The sequence below is a fragment of the Podarcis filfolensis genome (assembly GCF_964270895.1).
Source record: "Podarcis filfolensis genome assembly, chromosome: 6".
In the NCBI taxonomy this organism is placed as follows: Eukaryota; Metazoa; Chordata; class Lepidosauria; order Squamata; family Lacertidae; genus Podarcis; species Podarcis filfolensis.
The window spans coordinates 56820670-56842688 of NC_139609.1; the positions used below are offsets into that span (position 1 = coordinate 56820670).

The following is a 22019-nucleotide window of genomic DNA, read 5'->3' on the forward strand; positions in this document are numbered from 1 at the left end:
TGGCAGCCCAAAGACTCTTAAAAGAAACTGATAAATTCTTTTAGTAGGTCCACCCATCTGGTAAGTATGAATGAGAGGAGTGAATAAGTTCTTATTAGTTATTACCTGCTAATCAATAAAATTATTTCTAAGATGATTTGGGTCATTTTGTTTTTCTTGAAAACGCTCTGATCTAAAAGAATCTCCTGTCACTAATGGTATGACAACTCCAACTTGGTAAGAATAGCATTTGCATAGAGTTCTCTGTTACACATGTGTCTACAGTCAGCCAATCATATAGTTACATCAAGGCATCCTGTCACAATCACAACCCACTGTGGCAAATCTTAACTAATTAACATTAACTAATTATTAAGTAGTTGTCTTCATTCATTAACCTTTGATTAAATATAACCAGTCTCAATGGCTGATTCCATTGTTCCAAACTGACTAATGATTACTGACATTACTGATTCAGTGCGTGTTGTAATTCAAGTTTTTATAGTGATTATGAACACTCTTCTACTGAAGATTGGTTAGCTACAACTCACATACTTATGCTATGCTACAAAAATGGATTCAAATGACACAAGAAAATCTGAGCTTTCTCCTTCATGTGTATGTACATAACCACACACAAAGAGAGAATGAAAAAGGTAGCTAACGAAACAATACCAGGTCACTTTTCACACTTCCTGAGCAAGGGTTGGGCTCTCCAGTCTCAAGAGGTGCACATGGCTCAACTGCAGAGGAGGAACAAGTTATGCCTGGAAGAGTCCCAGCCCAGAGAAAAACAAGTCTCAAATCCCCACTACTCACTCCTGCTCAGGACTACTCCAACACATGGGCACATTTGTACATTGGCAGGCTGCACAAGCAAAATACTAACAGCAGTGAAATTGAAGCCAAAGAATCCACACCCCTATGCAAATGAAAAAGAGAAGGTTTTTCATACCACCACAGGTTCTTCCTTTACTGTGGCTGGAAGACCTTCTGCTGTCTTGGACGGAGAATGCACAGGTGACAAAGGAGCAGTCTTGCTGGGAGGGTCTTCAGAGGTCGGACTGTCTTCCAACTTGACCTGCAGAGATTCGTTAGAGGATGATGATCACAGAATTATAGAGTTGGAAGGGACCCCAAGGGTCATCGAGTCCAATCCCCTACAATGCAGGAATGATGAGGATGATAAGGACTGCTTTCTCAGTGGAGAGTTGAACTTAACCTAACCAGTGTTGAGAGACGATACTTGAACAAAAATGGCCTTGTATCCCAATAAAATATTACTGCTAAGGTGTGGGTTTTTTATTATTTAGAATACCTACATCCAGCTTTATACCTGATGTAAAGTTCTCCCAGTCACAACAGCTGATACCAATTTTAATGGGGTTTTGAACTACTCTTGGGAGCCTCTCAGGTTGCTACATTTTAGTTCAAGATACGTCCCTGGCCTTCCCTTATCTTGAGCTCATGTTGGGCATAACCAGCCTTGCAGATGAGACCGTGGGAACATGATTATGCAGGCTCAGCAACTCAGCAGACCGGACAGCTATGTACGTGATATGCTCGCTTCAGGGTTATGGTGCCCAGCTATCAATAGGTGAAAACATATAAGGCTGGGGGGTGGGGTGGAGAAGGAGGGCTACTTTCGTCCATTTAGAAGAGTTTCTGGAAGCAGTGGTCAGCAGTTGAAGTTACACTGAGATGAAACACTCACAGATGACTGACCAACAAATGCTGTCTGCAAACTGCTGAATCACAACTGCCGATAGACTGTGTCTGCCTATGTTGTTGCTAAAGAGAAAGGACTGAAACCTAAGTATGCCGTTACAGCTATTGCTATTATGACTGTAAACGGTGCTACCATGATGCATTTATGACCAGTCAAGCAATAAATCACTTGAGTAAGTTGTACAAGGCCTGTGAGTGTTTCTTCTCAAAGTGTAGCTTCAATTGCTGACCACTGCTTCCAGAAACTCTGCTAAATGGAGGAAAGCTTCTAATGAGGTGCCTACACATGAGTATTCTCATGCAGCGAAAGTGTGATGTACTGTGACCTTTAATAGAGACATGGAGGTCACTAGGGATGCCATCTTCCTCCCAGATCGCATATCCCAGCTACATCTGCTCTTAGTAATGTGTAGGGAGCTGTTTACCTCAATTTCTTCTTTTTCCTTTGATGGCACTTCCGGTTTGCTCTGTGGGCATGTTGAGGAAACAGAGGGCAAATGAAAACTGAAATCCTTTGCAGACATGATGGTTTTGCTGGACTTCTGATCCACCTAAAGAAATGCCAAGCAGGAAGGGGGATATGTGCAAATAAGAGACACTTATATTACTGCTGCCAGTGCTGTGTTTGCTTTAGGATCCAACACGGCTCTGGAAAGACTCACTGAAAAACTGTTTTTGATCCCAAGAAATCTTGTGAATTATAGAACTATGAGAAGGATTGCAAGGTTATTTCATTTTTAAAGGGTCTGCCACTGAAGAGCCACTGCCAGTCAGAATAAGAAACAATGACAGACAGATCAGGGCCTGGAGAACTGGAGCCAGCTGGTGGGTCAGATGCTGTGTTTCCCCCTCCCTCGGTGGGTCATTTTGAAAGGTGGGCAAGCTGGCTCATCCATCAATCGCCTGATAACACTACAACATCAAGTGATCCATTTTCCCTTTGTAGCACCGGGGGAGGGCGGATTTTGGCCCACTTAAGTGAGGATTGAAGTTACAACCAATAAGCACTGACTTCAAGCAACCCTTTCTGCTGGGGTCTGTTGTGCTAGAGAACCCCCACAGCAGAGGCAGGGAGGGGTGAAACAGAAAGACAGGAGGTAGATCTAGGTGGAATCATGGGAGAAAGGGAAGGAGGAAGAAAAATAACTCTCATTGATTGTGGGGAGGGGGGATGAGAGAGAAATGAGCTCCCACAGAGTGCTGCAACATTACTTAGAGGTTTCCTTTCAATCAAGCAGTATGCAGGTTTTGTTAAATAAGCCACATTTTGACAAACATCAGAACACATTTCCAGGATTTGTATCTACATTTCCATTCAGTTAATGCATAAACCTTTATTCTCTCAGCAACCAGGTAAAGCCATGTTACTCTTCAAAATGTTACAAGTTCTTCCTGCCCTGAGAAACCACAGGGAAAACATCCCTTCACAGATCGAGAACTCACCACCTTCCTCAGGAACTACCTGTTGCAAGGTGGCCCAGACTTCTCCTACAATTACCTTGGACGTGTCAGTTTCTTTCCTCAAACTTGTTGAATTCTTCTGCCCTTGTTTAGATTCTGGTGTTGCTGATGGTCCTCCAGTTTTTTCAGAATTATTTCCCTTTTTATTTGGCTGTAGCACAGGAATAGAAAGATGAGTCTAGTGCTGCGAACTCTAGCTTGTTCTGACAGAGCTTCAGCACCTTTACCAACAAAAATGTAGCAGGTGAAGCCTCCCCCTGCCCCTGCCTTTGGTGTTGTCACGAAGTGATGGGAAAAGCTTCTCTAGCTATTCCCCCCCATGTTAGACAGCTGTTCAAGGCACAAGAGCCCTGTTGGAAAATAATGTTGACAAACCCTAAACAGTGGGATGTCAAAAAGAGGCAAAATGGCAAATTTTGCTTGTATATCTCAGAGGCCGTCTGAATTAGTTAGCTACTTCTTCAACCATACAGACCAGGCACATAGTCATGAGAAATCTTCTTCCCAAACTTTGCCCCACATCACACCATCCCTTGATCTCTGCCGCACGTGTAAGAGACACCCTCCCTGTAGGAACTAGCCACAGCATAGGTTCATCGCTTACCGTCATATTGATTAAGCACGAGGAACGGGATGAGTTTTTAGTACGACCTTTTCCTGCAGATAGAGAAACAAACTCAGCATGCAATGCCTCTGCCACAACCTGAGAGTTTGGATGTGTGGGACAACTTTGCTTTGTTAAGTCTTTCCAGGGCAAATGGATGAGTACTGGAGTTTCAGTTACAGATAGATGACATGCTATTCCAAAGATCAGGTAAAAGAGAGGAGAGACTCTCTCAGTGGATAGAGCAAATGCTTTGCACTCACAAGGGTGCCACTTTCAAATCCTAGCATCTTCAGGTAGAGCTAGAAAAAGTTTCTACTGGAAGCTTTGGAGAGCCATTGCCAGCTATAGCGTGACTAGGTAGAATGCAGTTTCCTACGACATATTCCTGAAAACTCCTTCTGTTATTTATTGTACAGTGGTACCGTGGGTTACATACGCTTCAGGTTACAAACACTTCAGGTTACAGACTCTGCTAACCCAGAAATAGTACCTCGGGTTAACAACTTTGCTTCAGGATGAAAACAGAAATCGTGCTCCGGCAGCACGGCAGCAGCGGGAGGCCCCATTAGCTAAAGTGGTGCTTCAGGTTAAGAACAGTTTCAGGCTAAGAACGGACCTCCGGAACGGATTAAGTACTTAACCCGTGGTACCACTGTATTTATGTACAGAGCGGGAAATCTATGACAAGCTTTTAATTTGAGCCAGTCTTCATTCGGGGCTCACCAACCTGAGCTTTACTCTACAATTCTAAGGACAGCTCCAGGCTTTCCAGGTTTGTGTCCAAACATGATTTTTTGCCACACTGCTTTCCCCATGAAAACCTACGCTTTACCGCTGAATTGAAGCAAATGGCAATTTACTCAATTCAGTGGTAAAGATCAGATTCTCCTGAGGAAAGTGTAAGGCAAGAGGGGGGAAAAGCCCTCAGACAAGGACCGGGAAACTGCAGACCTGTGCCTAGAAAGCACAGGGCAAAAGTCAAGTATGGACAAGCTCCAGATCTCCACTCTGGGATATTTGAAGCAATATTAACGAACACTACTTTTGAGTACATGCTAAATGCCAGTGTCTTTTCTCTAAGCACAAAGCTGTCCCTGCCACACATCTGGAACAGGCACTCCTAGCAGAATTGAGCCCCAAAACCTCTCCTTTTTTATTTAGCTGCTTCGGGCTTCAACTGCAGATCCTAGATCTTGGAAGCTCAATGAGCCAAACAGGTCAGCCTAGCTGGGCCATTCTCTCAACCAGGGAGGCTGGTTCTAGTGAAAAGCAAGCTTTTGATATTGGGAGAAGTGAACTAGTACAACTGAAACACAGAAATACAACCCCAAAGAAGATAGCGTGTACATTTCGCCACATTATTATTATTTTGTTCATGTTTGTACCACTTAATAAAAATCTAAAAATAATTTAAAAGTGGCATTCAGTAACATTTCCTAAAAGATAAAAACAAAACTATCTATCACAAATAAAACTGTGCTCCTTCAACCACAAACATAGCATGGATGAGTAAGATTTTACGGGGGCACTGTCCACCACATAGCTGTGAAATGGGTAGAGGATCAGAGAAGGAGATGGTCCAATATTCAATCCCACATACATATTTTCAGCCTTGCCTCTGTTTTTGGTTGTTGCTCCCAAATATTTAGCACTACTTTTAGCTCCTCTATGATGGCCTCGGCTGGAATGTGCCCCACTGAAATATCCTTGAGAGTGATTCCAACCACGGCCTCGGTAAGCAACGTTGTAGTTGTGAGGTTTGCCGCGATGTACCCTGAAGAAACACAAACACAGTATTCTGCATAAGTTGCCTTTACTGCCATCAATCATGAGCTGTAAACCAGAGTTGGTCAAGTCACCTTAGTATATTCAGCTCAGCATAGCTACAGGGATGGGGATCTGTAGCCACACATATGTGGTACAACTTCAGCTCCCATCACTCCTAGCCAGCATGACCAACGGATGTTTTGTAGTTTTTACTTTCTAGATGGACCAACAGCCTACTGAGCTGCTTTTTTAGAAATGTTAATTTTAACATCTTATTAGTTTTTACGTCGCTTCATAACTTAATTTTAATTCATAAGCTACTATGAAAATACATTTTGTTAAAAGTGTGGGATGAACATATTCATGTTCTTAGAAAGTTTAAAGTTCAGCATCTTTTAGTTTGTTTATTAACTTAATTTTGTCATTAATTTATATTACACTTTGAAAAAGTGGGGACAAATATGTGTACATGCATATATAATATGAATAAAAATAAAATGCAGAAGTCACTTACCACGCAGGTGGTGTATCTGGGCAGTAGTTGTCCTGCTGCCAGTCCCAAGAGCCCCTCCAATAGTTTTCATTTTGCGAATTCTGGACAGGGGAAAACATTTCACTCTGTTACTAACCCACAACTAGACTAACTGGTCAAAACAGGAAAAGGGAAAGAACAGTTTTGCAAATGCAAGAACTGCAACTTACTAACAGTGGATAGCTCACCTCCAAATCTCAGGTACCAGAAGCAATGCAGCAACCCCAGTTTCCCTCCTTTGTAACTTTTATAACTTCCTTGATGATTCTTGTTTATATTATTAATTGGTCAATGCTGCCAGCTCTGCTTCTTTCCTTCCTCCTTTGTCCCCATGCCATGTCAGATGTTATTCTGACCCATTTCTACCCAAACGATATTGGAAGTTATAGTCCAACACTGCCTGGAGAGCCATAGGTCCCTTTTCCCCATCATAATGAATGGTGTTCAAGGTAGAGTATTGTGAGTGCTGACTCCTAAGATTCTGCTAGCTTACTGGAAGCATTGGAACAGGGAGTTAGAATATGCTGTACAGTCTAAACAATTGAATTTGCTTTAGAATCCATATTTTTATTTAGATTTAAAACTCAGACTGATTCAGCAAAAAATGATACTTTGGGTATACTGAACTCCACAACGTCTTTATAGGAAGGCACTGTTAATTAAAACTTTAAAACTACAATTTGACTGGTATTATATACATTTATTGTGTTTCCAATTAATTTTATGAAACAACTCATTTTTAGAATTGGAAATATTATTGAGCAAAAAACAACAGTAGAAAAGTTTTTGTTAAAGCTCTTTTTCTGCAGAAAATGATCAAGTTCCCTGCATGTTATCTTCATTCCCTAGGGACAAAAGCCATTCTAGATCGCTCCAGCTTTCAGTAATAGATATTCTGTTTCTTTTACAGCATCAATATATGCTAAAACTACTTGAGTCAACCAAAGATCAAGACAGTGTTAGGGAGGGTAAAGAAGACTTAACCAGAACAGCAACAACATCAACTTACGGCTGCATAAAACCCACGTCCATACTGTTGCCTACCCCAGAACATGGGGTAACCCCTCTCCATATTTCAAGCCCTGTGGAAGGAGGTAAAAAAAAGACATTTCAGGATACTTTCAGCTTTTCAGCCACTACTGTGCAAATGAACCAGGCAATTCAGAGTACAGGCCAAGCCTCTTCCTTCCTCAGTTGAACAGCTGCCTCTCATCTGAGGTCACATTCAGCCAGTTGACCTAGGCTCTGCCCTAGGGAATCAGACTGAGATAAAAGCATCAATTCCAGATTCTAGGGCAAGGCTGGGAAACATTTGGCCCTCTAGCTGTTGCTAAACTACAACTTCAATCAGTCCCAACATACCCAGGTAATGACCAGAACTATGGGACTCGTAGTTCAACAACATCTGAAGCAGTAAAGCGTCCACACACCTGATCTAGGGCATGCCCAGAAAGTGAAGGGAGTACAGTGGTACCTCGGGTTAAGTACTTAATTCGTTCTGGAGGTCTGTTCTTAACCTGAAACTGTTCTTAACCTGAAGCACCACTTTAGCTAATGGGGCCTCCTGCTACCGCCGCGCTGCTGGAGCACGATTTCTGTTCTCATCCTGAAGCAAAGTTTTTAACCCAAGGTAATATTTCTGGGTTAGCGGAGTCTGTAACCTGAAGTGTTTGTAACTTGAAGCATATGTAACCCAAGGTACCACTGTATCTGCTTTAAAACAGAAAGTTACAGCGGTACCTCAGGTTACAAACGCTTCGGGTTACAAACACTTTAGGTTACAAAATCTGCTAACCCGGAAGTAGTACCTCGGGTTGAGAACTTTGCCCCAGGATGAGAACGGAAATTGCGCGCCAGCAGTGGGAGGCCCCATTAGCAAAAGTGCATCTCAGGTTAAGAACGGTTTCAGGTTAAGAACAGACCTCCAAAATAAACTAACCCGAGGTACCACTGTACTCTAAAAAAAGGTAAAGGTATCCCTGCCCATACGGGCCAGTCATGTCAAACTCTAGGGTTGTGCGCCCATCTCAAGAGGCCGGGGGCCAGCGCTGTCCGGAGACACTTCCGGGTCACGTGGCCAGCATGACGAAGCTGCAGCTGGTGAGCCAGCACCAGCGCAGCACACGGAAACGCCGTTTACCTTCCTGCTATAAAGCGGTACCTATTTATCTACTTGCACTTAGGGGTGCTTTTGAACTGCTAGGTGGGCAGGAGCTGGGACCGAAATACGGGAGCTCACCCCGCCGCGGGGATTCGAACCGCCGACCATGCGACCGGCAAGCCCTAGGCGCTGAGGTTTTACCCACAGCGCCACCCACGTCCCTACCACTGTACTCTGCTTATGCACAAAGGTACTCAAGCGAAGATGACAGAATTGTTTTTAAAATAAAGCATGGTATTTCTAGTTTATAACTAAGCTCAAGAGTTGCCCATAGCTTCTCACTTCGTTGCTATCTAGATCAGAAGTGGGCAGACTTTAGGTGTGAGGAAGGTTGCATCCACATCATACATTTAAAGCACTCTTATACAACATTAACAAACATGGCTTCCTCCAAAGAATCCTGGGAACTGTAGTTTGCTGCTAGGGGAACTGTAGCTCTACTAGGAGTAAACAACAGTTGCCAGGATTCTTAAGGGGAAGCCATGATTCTGAAAGTGGTATAAATGTGCTTTAGCTATATATGGTGGAAATCAGTCTTGTGCTATGATGAATGTTTGTTCCATCTGCATAGGCATTTCAGCTTGTGAGGTGATGATGCCCTCAACCCCCCACCCAGCACACTGTTTTGGGGTTCTCCCAACTCTCCCATGTGGGGGGAAGAGGGGGTCTGCATTGTGCAAGCGGAAGTCATTGCACAAGACTTCCACTGAAAGGGCTCAGTAGCTGAATCCTGCCCAGAGCAAAGCAACAAGATGCCATTTAGAGTAATCATGAAATGATAAATGGTGCCTGCAAAGTCCTTGCATGGTGCTCTTCAAGATCCACACACATATATATTTTTTTGCCGTCACGAAAAGGGTTCAGCTGGTATCATTGTCAAACTTGACCTGTGGGAGCATGTGGAGCTAACAGTCTGCCACACTGGCTAAACCCAGTTCTTCTCCTCTGTCTTCTATCCATCTTCCTACTGCCAAACTTTGTCATGCCGTCTGCTCTAGATCTGGAATGGTTTGAGCTACAAAATGATCCAAGGGTAGGAGCAACTCCTCTATGAGGAAAGATTTCAATATTTTCAGTTTATTAAAAATGTGAATAGCGAGGACATGACAGAAGTTTATAGGATTTTACATGGTGTGGAGAAAGTGGATAAAAAGGGTTTTTTTTCTCCCTTACTCATTATACTAGAATGCAGGGTCATCCAAGCAAGCTGAATGTTGAAATATTTAGGACAGACAAAAGAAAGTACATCTTCACACTGTAGCCAAATAGCCACATAGGTAGCCCCTCTGCCCAATTTAGAATGTGCCTTTCTGTATTGTATGCTTCTCTCTGTATTTCTGTATTCTTGTTATTCTTTTCAGTTTACCAAAGCTGTACCATTATTTGCAAGTGAGGAGAGCATGTAGCACTTGTAGGGCCCCCTGCCCAGTTAACAGAGTTTAGGTATGCATACTAGTGTAAAGGAAAGGCTGGTACAGAGTCAATTACACTGACCAGAGCCAGCTGGAAGATCACAGAAATGTAGAGGTGGAAGCAGAGTGGATTTGATTTAAATCATGATTTAAGTCACTAGTCAGTAAAGGCTTGATTTAAATCATTTTTTTACAGAAAGACTAATTCTTGCTGGTATAATCTTAATATTTACAACCATTTGAAGATTTCATTTTTGGAATAATAAATTTTCAGTGTCATTTTTACATTTATATCAAAAATTACCGATTTGGTTATACGATTAGAAATACATAGGCCAATATTTATGAAATTATTGTGAGGTTTAATAAGTTAACTGCTTATATTTGGACAACTTTTCTGCTGTACTTTATTGGAAGGAGAAAAATAATCACTTCCTTAATCACAATTTAAACAATTTAACTAAAACAATAACATTATAGCATATGTATCCATGTTTGTAAACCGATGTGGTTAAACAATTTAAAACAAAAACAAAAACTTAGACTGAGTTTAGCACACATGAAAAACAAATCCTTATTCCTGATGAACAGCCTTTGGACTATAATGTAACTTAAATAGAAAACTCTCTTTAGAAAGATGTTTCCTCCAAAAACATTTTATTTTTTAAAAATCCGATTTAAATCTAAAAAATCTGATTTTTTAAAAAAAATCATTGATTTTTATCCACCTGGTTAGAAGAGACCCTGAGCATCATATAGTCCAATCCCCGATTGAGGAAGAGACCTTGATAAGATACAGGGAGTTTTAGGTAGAAAACAACTCCAAATATGGGGTGTCTAACTTTAAGGCCAGATAAAGAACCATGAGCTGTTCAGATGTTGCTGTAACCAATAATACTGCAGAGATGATACAGGCATGAGGGCTTCATGTATTTAGAATGCCATATAGATGCCTTGAATTATTGTATTGCGGCCTCAGCTTTTGGAATTATCCACTGGGGCACCTTTCTTTCTTGCTTCAGTAAGTAATAAAGCTACTCTTTCCACCACACCTTTTGTCTTGAATTGGGAAGAAGGACGAGGCCTATTTTCAGGGTAACAACGCAGCAGATAGTTAAATTATGGTATTTACTTCTACATGAGGCCACCAACTTGGATGGTTTTAAAGATTAGACAAATTCACAGTGCGTAAGGCTACCAACCACAATGGCTGCATACTATTTGGGTAACGGAGGCAGTAAGCAATCTGAACACCAGTTGCTGCAAATCACAGTGAATAAAGGGTGAGATGGAGAACTCTGGGTAATCCTCCGCAAAAAAAGCTTAACAACTCTGTGCCATCTCCCCCCATTTTTTAAAATTTGGAGGCGTCTCATACACAGAAAAAGACGGTACTCTGGTTGGCCTGTTATTTTCACCCACCCATAGGGAACCCACTTAAGGACTCTATACGGGCTCCGGAATACCCCATAAGGGAAAGGGAGCAGTTTTTCTTATAACACCACATACAAAATCAGAGGGCCTGAGGCATGGGCGTAGCAGGCATGCAGCTGTGCCCCCTAAATCAAATAAATAAGAATACTTAAAATGACCAATTGTGTTAAAGATAACTCTGTTCTGCCCACTCCCAAAATAACTCCTGGCTACGGCCCAAAACAGCTACAACTCCCTTGAAACCACGAAAGTTAAAATTCTGTAGTAGTATAACTTAAACGGTTAGCACTGAAGGAGAGGGGAACAATACCTCTGAAACGACTAGCCCTAGACTAAAAACTTGTGCAGCTGCATGGGCATAGCCCCAGGTCAAGTAAAACAATAGAAATACTTAGCTGACCAATCACGTCGGTTCTGCCCCCCAACAAAAGTCCTGGCTGTGCCCATGTGCAGCTTACCTTACAAAATACGATGATCGCAATATTTAGGAAACTAGTTTTGCCCTTCTGCGCGGGTAGTTTTTAAAAAGGGAAAGCCTTCTCCTTCCCAACAAGAAGGCCTCTTCCTTAAGGAAAGCATCTTCCTCAACGCAGCACAAACCCAACTGGTCGCTCTCCGCCCCGCCCTTCATACAATCGCTGTTTCAAGGAACAGGGATGCATTTCCATAGTATCGGCTTTTGTTTGGGGGTGGGGGCAGTTACATTAATGAACTTCATTTCCCAGAGGTCTGTCAGCAGCATATTATAGCCTCTACCAGCAGGATCCTGCAAAAGTCTTTACCTTTGAGCTCCAGTCTCTCTTTCTCTGTTGCTGGAAGAAACGTGGTTGGGAGGAGAGCTGCGCGCTGCGCGTTCCGCACCAAATCAAACCTGGCTGAAGCCTTTCGGTGTTGCGAAAAGACGAGTGCAGCCCATTGAAAGAGAAAACGAGGGGAAAACTTCCTCGATTTGTTGCTAACTTCCTCTCAGCGCCTCGGCTGCCGAAATGAGGAAGAGGCGCCCAAAGGCGCTCCAAATCAACGCCGCTGCTTCTCCTGCCTGTGTACAATTGTCACCCACAGTAACCCTGGCTCTGCTCTCCCCTGCAGGCAGATGGGAGAAGTGAGCCGGAGAAAACGCGCGCGCTGAAACCGAAAGTCAGAGAAGGAGAGGCCCGCTTTTGAGAATCCCCCTCAGCTGCGAAAGGCTGTCGGGAAAGCGATTACGTCTCCCTGGGGCTGCCAAACGGGCAGAAAATCTATATGGGTGTGATTTCTTTAGAGATCGCTGCAGGCCTCTTCTGCATGGGAGGGGAAAAAGAGAATTGCATGAGGCGATTGATAAGGCTTAGCTGCTCAAATAGCGCCTTGCACGGGTACTTTCTTCTCCATTCCATTAACTAGTTAAGGCTGTGTCGTTATCTGCGCATTTCAGCTACTTAGGTAGGAAGATGGAAGGCTGAGGGAGATGACTGCTTGCAGGCTGTTCGCCGAGTTCCCGCCCCGACGTGGGTTGTGAATCTAAAACTTGCAACTGCACCGCTCCATTTCCTCGCCCAGTGCCCGATTTAGGTATAAGCTACACACGCCATAGCTTAGGGCCCCATTCTGTTGAGGGCCCCCCCAAAAAATAAAGAAAAAAAACACCTGAATGTACATTTTCAAAATTTTAAGATAAAAAACAAAATAAAACCTACAGCTGGACATATAAAGGGCGCCATTACCTTCAGTAGCATAGGGCCTCATCAAACCTAAATCCAGCTCTGTCCTAGCCCCGGTTGGAGGGAGCACTGAATAAGACGCAGTAAGAATCTTCTGCATACTACACATTCAAAGTACTTAGCCTGTTGTTGTTTTTAAATGAAGGCTAAGTGCGTTAAATTGCAGTGTAGTAATTCGTGCTTGAACTAGGACCTGAGAGACCATGGTTCCAATCTTAATTTCACATATTGCCCTTGTGGGGTCAGAAATGGCAGTGACAAGACCTTGGGGTCGTGGTAGATGTCAAACTCGTGTGGAGGCTGTGAAAAAGGCAAATTCCATGTTAGGGACTATTAGGAAAAGAACTGAAAAGAAAACTGCCAATGCAGTATCATAATGCCGTTAGTGCAAATCTATGGTGTCAGTGCAATTCTGGCTGCCTCAGCTCAAAAAGATAAAGGAAAAAAGGTTCAGGAAAGGGGTGCAACCAAAATGATCAAGAGGGTGGAGCGATTTCCCTATGAAGAAAAGTTGCAGCGTTTGAGACTTTTCAGTACGGTGGTACCTCAGGTTAAGAACTTAATTTGTTCTGGAGGTCCGTTCTTAACCTGAAACCGTTCTTAACCTGAGGTGCCACTTTAGCTAATGGGGCTTCCCGCTGCCGCCACATGATTTCTGTTCTCATCCTGAAGCAAAGTTCTTAACCCAAGGTACTATTTCTGGGTTAGCGGCATCTGTAACCTGAAGCGTCTGTAACCGGAAGTGTCTGTAACTCTAGGTACCACTGTATATGGAAAAGGTGAGTGAGAATTAACGGGATAGAAGTGTATAAATTTATGCATGGCATGGAGAAAAACGGGTAGAGAAATGCTTTCCATCTCAACACTAGGTCTCCTGGATATCCAGTGAAGCCGAATGTTGGAAGACTAAAAGAAAGCACTGCTTCAACCAGCACATAGTTAAGCTGTGGAACGTGCTCCGGCAGGAAGCAATAATGGCCACTGACCTAGATGGCTTTAAAATAGGTTTATACAAATTCATGATGACTGTGCTCTGGTTCCAGTGTTTGGAGCAGCACTGCTTCTGAATGCGAGTTGCTGGAAACCGCAGAAGTGGAAAGTGCTCTTGTGCCCGTATCTTGCTTGTGAGTTTCCTGAAAGCATCTGGTCGGCAACTAGATGCAGCCATTGGCCTGATCCAGCTGGCTCTTCTTAGTTTCTTATGTTCATAAATCACCACTAAGACTGGCGGGTGCTGGTTTCACTCAGTTGATAGAGCACGAGACTCTTAATCTCAAGATTGTGGGTTCAAGCCCCACGGGCAAAAGATTCCTGCATTGCAGGAGGTTCGACTACATGACCCTGAAGTTCTGTGAAGAGAAGAGCTAGTCCTCTGAGGCTGCAGTCCCATGCCCACTCACCTCAACAGGTCTTCCTTCTGAGTAGATGTGCATAGGATTGTGTTGTAAGTAGCTATATCTCGTGATATGAATGTAGATGGCCTAAGTAAGTTGAGAGGTACCACTCATGAAAAGGACTGAACGTGCCCAGGTTTGGAGATCTTCAGGGGAGGCTTTTATTTCAGTCTCACTTTAGAATCGTAGAGTTTGAAGGGACCACAAGGGTCATCTGGTCCAACTTCCTGCAATGCAGGAATCTTTTTGCCCAGTGTGGGGCTTGAACCTGTGACTCTGAGATTCAGAGCCTCATGCAATCCTGCAGTTTGGCGAGGGGCCTTCCCATCCGCCTTCTCCCTGCTTTCTTAATGGCCCATCACCTTTCCTTTGTTCTCTTAATTTGTGTATGTATGTCTGTGATTGCCACATTGATGACCTGTGACAATAGTAACTAATCAATGCCACCTGTTTTACAGTCATACAGGAAATCAAGATCAATAATAGTGAAGTCCCAAGTAAGGTCACAGTGAAATCATATGGTCAAAATGCATATAATAGTGGTTATTTTATATATTTGCAGGTTTTTGTTAGAACTATATGTAATTAAGGGCCACTAGGTGGCATAGAAAGTCTGTGGTTGTTCCTTTCCTTGAAAATTATGTGTGATTATTTTTTCCTGTTACCGCCACCCAACAGGCATTCCTATACCATGCAGGTAAGTCCAAATTGTCCAGGGCTTTCCACATTTGGACAATGGTTTCTCTGGCAGCCATCAACAGAAATTACAACAACTCCTTTGCTAAAACATCCTTGTTCGGCCTCTAAAGATTGGTAGCAGGAAAAGCTCAGGTGTAAAGTGGAGGTCCTGGTGATACTAATTCCTGGCATACTTTTTACTAAAAGTTGCATATGCAGGGGTATTCCCATCAAAGATGGCGGTGTATGCCCTTAGCCTTACATCCTGTCCATATTCTGACCAAGGAAGTAAATGTGACCTAACTTTATCAATCAAATACTTTTAGTGAAGTTGCTTTGATGCTAGCTGATATGGACTTTATGGGCTTGCTGGACCAATGCCTATTCCAAGCAGCTTCTTCCATTTAAAATCCCAAGTTGTCTTACCACACTATCTTCAGACCCAAGAATGGACCAAGCTCCAGGAAGATCTTATACATGAAGAGACAATGCCTTTCCCTCACCCAACACGTACCAGGAATGGCGGACCATTAAAAAATTGTTGTTGTTGTTGTTGTTATGTACCTCACCCTGTGACCAGGGGTATTGTGTACTGTATATAGTTTTCACTCAGGTCCACGTCAGTTAATTTACGCGGGAAACCCTGGTGTGTGGTTGTTACAATGTTGACAGCCGGCCGCCTATAAAAGCAGGCCAGCTGAGCTGTTCAGCTCAGTTCAGGTCCAGCTTACTATAAAGAACCACTTAGAGAAATCTGTGTGTCGTCTGCTTTGTCAACCCACTACATTATTATTATTATTATTATTATTATTATTATTATTATTATTAGAGGAGTATTAATAGTGAGTGGTAACTGAATAACAAGCAGGCATTCTAACCATATTAGAAAAACAAAACAATAACTGGTAATCAACAATCTGATTAGCTAACACTGTGGTCATTAAAGAAAATTAATACAGAGAGAATTGAGAACCTTTCTTCAGTTGGTTTTATTATTTATTGAATTTTAAACGTTTAATTTTTTGTTATGTGCCACCCTGAAAACTGTTTTAGTCTATAAATGTTGTAATTAAATAATATAAAATAAATTGACATAGCTGGGAGTAGGGAGGAAAGCTTAACAAAAACCTAAGTGCTACAGTGATCTAGTATGTGTTTTCACTCTCCTTTGGGGGAAGGTCTTACAGGCCCTCTTGGGGACATCACCATGAACTCTGGGCAGAACCTTCTCCCAGGCCACTTCCATGGCTTTAGAATTGGAAGCTAGCCTTCCTCATAACGCTGCAATGCTTAGCCAAGATTTGTTTGTTAAAAGTATTTGTATCTGCCTTATCACCAAACGCTCAAAGTAGTTGTCAGGGAACTGCCATCAGTGCCGGAGGGAGAGAGCAAAAGCCAGAGGGATTCCAGAGAGCGTCCAGGGATCGGGAGAAGCAGCCCATCTTCTGGGGAAGAGAATCAGTGTAGCACCAGTGGAGAAGGGGGGCAGATGGGGGAAGCGGCGAGGCGGTCCCATGACTCCTTGCCTGGGACCAGCGGGGAGAGTAGGGGTCCTCTGTTGCCCACGCCCTCCTTGCGCAGAAGGCTTTCGCGCAGAGAGAGTAGGAGGAGACTAGGCGTCAAAGAGCTTCTTTGCTGGAAGAAGTTTAAGAAACGCCCACTGACGGATTCTGCCAGCGATTGAGTCAGCCACGGGTGAGTGGCTGTCTGGACAGAAAAGGTTCACTTTGGCAACCCAGCCAGGTGTTTGCACCCAGCCGGGGAGATAGGCACCGGCTTACGCACGAGCAACCCCTAGAACCATTACAGTAGTTTACAATAAAAAGCTAAAAAAGAAGATGCAAAACAACACAAAATAGGATGTAAGAGCAGTAAATAAAGTACCACTAAAACAGCTAAAATCGAATTAAAAGAGCTTTCAGTCACTCTTACTGTTAAAAATCATACCCTCATAGAATTGTAGAGTTGGAAGAGACTATGAAGACCACCTATGTCCTAATCCAACCCCCTACAATGCAGAATTTTTTTGCCACTAGACTAAAATCCACAACCCTGGGATTAAGGGTCTCATGTTTTATCAACTGAGCTATGTGCTGTCTGTTATAGGTGGATGTCATTGGAATTAACCTTATTTCATAAGGGCAGTTGCCACAAACATCTGACTGAAGCTGTACTTGTAAACTTTTATTTAAGCTATGATGGATGAATGGATGGAGCAAGAGGGAAGAGGGAGAGATTACAAAAACATTTTGAATTAATAAAAATATGAAGATCTTCACATTACCTTTTAAAAAACAAGTAAGGCAGTAATTCTAACTGTAAGCTCCATTTAAATCAGTTGAGTTGAATTTAATTCTATGGACAATCTTGGTAACTGAGAATGTGTTTATAGAAGTGTTTGTTTGCTTTTTAAGCTTTTCCTTGGGATAAGAATTTATTTGAGTGCAAAACTCACTGGGTATCTTGGGATTGAGGTATATACATCTTTAGAAGTGCTCTTTGTGTGACATTAACATCCATTGCAATGTCCTTGGTGTATGAGCTGCAACTATGCTGCTGTAGTTTTTCTGCCATTAGCACAATCCTGGACATGCTTCTTTTCACACTGATACCACTGTGCTTGTTCTGTGGAGTTTGTTCCCAGGTGAATGATTGCAGCCTTGGGCAAGTATTGTTTTTTTGCTCCCTCCATTCTTAACTGTGGTGCCCAAAGGGTGGTCGTCTCCCTCAACCCTACATGGGGCATCTCAGTAGGGGGGGGGGGAATTAAAGCATGAGATTTGGTCACATCAGTGTTCTGATGACAATCAGTTATACCTCTTAGTTATATGCTGCTGAGATACTGTAGCATTGTTAAATTTTTGTGTCAAAAATGGTCTGGCAATGGACATGGGTAGAATAAATACATTCAGGGTAGAGTAGAGAGCTAAGTGGCAGGTACTATTGAGGTTTTAAAGTTTTATGTATGTACAGAGACTCCAGCTCAAGATGGAATATGCTAGAAAATTCTAGCTGGTCAGTAATTTTCCATTTCTACTAGAAGCAGACCGATGTTGTTTTCATATTGTGTAGTTTATCTCTTTCAAGGCCATTGGGAGCATATATAAACTACCCAGTTAGCAGCCTCATCTGTACTTTCACTTCTCTCTGTCTGGGTTTTACTTTTTTTGCTCTGAACTAATTTTTTTCAGTTTTTATATGCTGTACTGAAGTCGCCCCCTCCCCTCCAAGTTGCATATTGTTAGGGCTCTGGTAAAGATAAGATTTTTCAAGTAAACTACTATTAATTATTTTTCTGGGTGTCCAGTGTTGTTTTTGCAATACAAGCAGCTGCTACTCTGCTAATTGATCATTGAGTCGGAGAAGCCCCTGGACTTGAGGCTCATATCTCAACAGGTACAGGACCTTACTGAATGTGGGTAAGCTGACTGAACCTAGATCCAGAAAAACTGTTGGTAGATCCTGAGCCCAGGTTTTTTATTCTGGCTCACAATCCCAGTGAGTTAACCTATGTCCTATCAATATAGTTTGATCTGTGAAGGGGGGTGTAATCTGGCCACAGAGAGGATGGTTAATTTATTATTTAATTTATATTCTGCCTTTCTCTACTCCTCTTCATGCTTCCTCTTGCAGATGATAAATATGAGACTACCTGCATGGCTTTTGTGCCCAAAGTGAATGTGGGTAGTTAATTGCCACAAATTTCATCAGTGCAATCAGAAATGTTGAGAACAACAACAACAACAGAAATGTTGAGAATTTAAACTTCAATATATTGCTGCTTTGAAGGATTTAATAGGTTCGTGTAACTTTGGCAGATTAAACAATTAGAGACCAGCTAATTGAGAAAACAATTATGCCTCATTATGCCTAGAGAAAGATATTGCTTTGGAGCTGTATTAGACTATTGTAACTCAAATGGAGACAACCATGGCAGAAACCAAATTAGTGAGCATGGCAGAAACCAAATTAGTGAGGCAATCCCCTGCATTGAAATTCTGTTATAAGGTAGACACAGGATTGGTATGGGTTTTGAGTCTCCCTAAACTTCCATTTGTCTACTAAACTCTGTTTTAGTGCAAGGGTCCAACGAGTTTTAGAAATGGGTTGCACCCCAGCCCCATATAATTATCCCAATCCCCCTGAGTGTATGGAAATGTAGGCAAGGCAAGGCCCATCATGGACACGTGAAACAAAATGGTGTCCTTCGGCACCATGATGGACTCTCCTATTTGTCAAGGATGGTGGCCGATTCATGCCTTATATTCCTTTTTTTAAAAATCTCAAAGCAATCTCACAATAAACACCCAGAGAGTTGTACAGATACACACGCACATTGTGGAAACACATGAAGTCACACACATAACATGCGCTCCTGCTGGCATCCAGCTTTGCATCTGTGTCTGTCTGTGTCACATTACATCTTCCTGATCCTCCCTGCTTAAAGAAACAGCAGGGGCTAAGCCAGAAAATGACTGTAATAGTGGACAACTGTCTGTTAAGTAGTTTCTGTTAGAATTCCTAATCCATGATTGCAGTCATGGGATTTTTGTCTATCACATGACGGTCTATGTTTTGACTCCAGTGTGAGAAGTGACGGAGACAGGATGTTTGTGTTACTGTGTTCTGTGAAGTGGGACTATTGTCCTTTGTCCTTTCACTTGTTTGCTGTCTGATGCTAGAGAGAGAGAGAGGGAGCCATGTTGCAGTGCTCCGTGTGTGTTTATATGTAAATAAAGTAGATTAGCCAAAATGCTGAATTGCTGGGGTCTGTTACGCAAACTGTGAACGCTCTGCGGATCCCTAAGTGTGCTGGTGTCTGCTGGCATCGGTCGCTGTGATGTTTGGGCAGAAGAAAGCTTTTGAAGCTCTCGAACAAACGACCAGGAGGGAGAGAACATGCCAGTCAGGCATGTGTTTCTGCCAGGGTCCTACTCGAGTGTAGGATGAGCTCCTGACAGTTTCATGGCCACAACTGCTTGGAGGAAGGAGGGAAAACAAAGTGTACCCTGTAAACTTATCCCATCTCTTCACAGTCCTTCTAGGCAGCAGAGGGCAGGGACAGGGGCCATCAGGAACAATTATCCACAGGGGGTATTTAAACCAGCCTTTGCCAACCCAGGGCCCTTAAGATGTTTTCTACTACAGCAGCCCTCAGAGCACCGTCCATGCTGCCTGGGGCTGAAGGAGTAGCAGTGCAAAGCACCTGGAGGACCCAAGTTGGTGAAGACTGTTTAACGTATGTCACATAGCACAAGCTTCTGGTAGACACAGAAAGTCCTTGTTGCCTGTGACACACTTTTGTGCAGTGTGTTCTCACAGCGTCCCTGCTGAGCGCTGTATTGGAAGTGCTAAAATGGACAGCGATGGTTTGTGACTCCAAGCAGAGAACAAAGCTGTTTTGTAATGGTTTAAAAACTAGTTTCCACACAAAAAGTAAAGACCAGGGCACCTTGAAAGTTGTTGAAAGGTTCTAAAGAATTAGAAAGCTGGGCAATTAGAAGGTTAACATTGAGACTACGACAACTGTAATATGCTGACTGGCAAAACCTATTAGCCAAGCAGGCTTGGCTACAGGAAACATGCGGTTTCCTTACATCCTCTTACAGCGGGTGTTGGGGGAATGGAATAAGACAATTGCTGTGCAAAATTGATTCTCTTTTCAATTAACAACTACACTTTGGACCCTCTCCACACGATCGGGAATTTTGAAAGGTAGGATCTCTGAAATCTAAAATGTAATCTGTGCAAAGGGGTGTAAACTGCAGTCTGATAGGTGTAATTTATTTATTTATTTTTTTGTATTTCCACTTTATAGAATCTTCATGGACCTATAGCTGTTTGACTTTACTTTGCAGCAGTTCAAAAACCAAAGGAGCTTTCGCCTCTCCTTGTTTAAACAGTGCATTTCCACCCAATACGTTGAACTGAATCCAGATACATTCATTGAAAGGGCATGGATGTATAGTTTTGGTCCTTATTGCACTTAAAAGTACCACATAATAATTTTTTTTAAATATCCTTGTGGTATGTGGGTTAATACTAGCAGCAGAAATAAAAAATGTGAGATGCAAAAGCATACATTTCCTGTTCCCCCCCTCTACTTAATCTCTTAACTGCAGATGGGTATTTATACATTTTTTATTCCAATTTCTGAAATGAGAATAACCAAGAAAATATTAATAGAGTATGGCAACTGGTTGCCTATATGCCAGTTCACTCCTGGGCAGAGGAAGACAAAAAATGAGTTCTATTGCTTGGCCTCTTCCATCTCCCCATGAATCATTTTAGGCCTAGGAACACACAGAAAAGTATACCTGCTTCTACCTAGCCTTTCAGTGTTGACAAGTAAAAAAAGGCAGGTGTGTGTTTATGGCATCCTTAGGGGGCAGGTGTAAGAAAGGAAGGTATTAACTCATGTGTTACTTCCCCACTTGCCTTCCCTGACACTTTCTAGCCTGGAAAGGTAAAAAAGGTGTTTGGTAGGTAGCTGATCATAAGGAACCCCATTTTGCACACACTTATGCTCTTTCCCACACATAAAATCAGGGAGGGGGAAGGACTACTTATGCCTAAAAGTCATGTGGCATGAGTGTGTGCTTGCCTCCACCCAACCCCATCTCCCTCTCCCTGCCTTCAAAATGGATTACTTGCAAGGGTTATCTGCCAAACATGAGTGTATAGTTCACCTTGTTGGAAGACTGGAAAAACAGTATATTCTATACAAAACTAAGCTGAAATATGTTTGAAAAGGGCCTGGGACACATGGGAAGCAGCAGGACGTAATTTCCAAAGAATTGCAACTACCTAAGATCAGCACTGAACTCACTTAGATAAAACTCTTTCCAATAATGTAATTGTCAAGCTAAATCACATATACTGCGCTTCACCAAAGGAAGGGAAGTAGTCTTCGGCCCCCACCCTTGTGCTACTACTGACTGGCGAAACATGTTAGCCAAGCAGGCTTGGCTACAGGAAACAGGTGGTTTTGGGCTGCTGAATGGGGGCGGTGGGGAGAGCCGCGCTCCTCTGCCGGCAGCCTCGGCTTCTCCCTCCCTTTTCTCACCAAACCTCCTTTCCCCCCTTTTTTCTCCAAACCTCCTTCCCCCTCCTTTTCTCTCCAAACCTCATCCCCCCTTTTTTTCTCCAAACCTCCTTCCCCCTCC

General features: G+C 42.8%; 1 protein-coding gene across 2 annotated transcripts in view; it reads right to left on the bottom strand.

Annotated features, from left to right (window-relative positions):
- Positions 1-11918, bottom strand: part of LOC310764329 (uncharacterized protein) — a 30736-nt gene extending 18818 nt beyond the window's left edge. For both annotated transcript variants that reach the window (XM_083617992.1, XM_083617991.1), the window contains exons 1-8: positions 11864-11918; positions 7084-7156; positions 6057-6136; positions 5392-5549; positions 3773-3825; positions 3206-3319; positions 2133-2258; positions 935-1060 (exon numbers count right to left, since the gene is read on the bottom strand). In XM_083617992.1, coding sequence (XP_083474118.1) covers positions 935-1060; positions 2133-2258; positions 3206-3319; positions 3773-3825; positions 5392-5549; positions 6057-6136; positions 7084-7146 — 720 coding nt within the window. In that variant the 5' untranslated portion in view covers positions 7147-7156; positions 11864-11918. The remainder of the gene's footprint in view (positions 1-934; positions 1061-2132; positions 2259-3205; positions 3320-3772; positions 3826-5391; positions 5550-6056; positions 6137-7083; positions 7157-11863) is intronic.
- Between the last annotated feature and the right edge of the window lie 10101 nt (positions 11919-22019).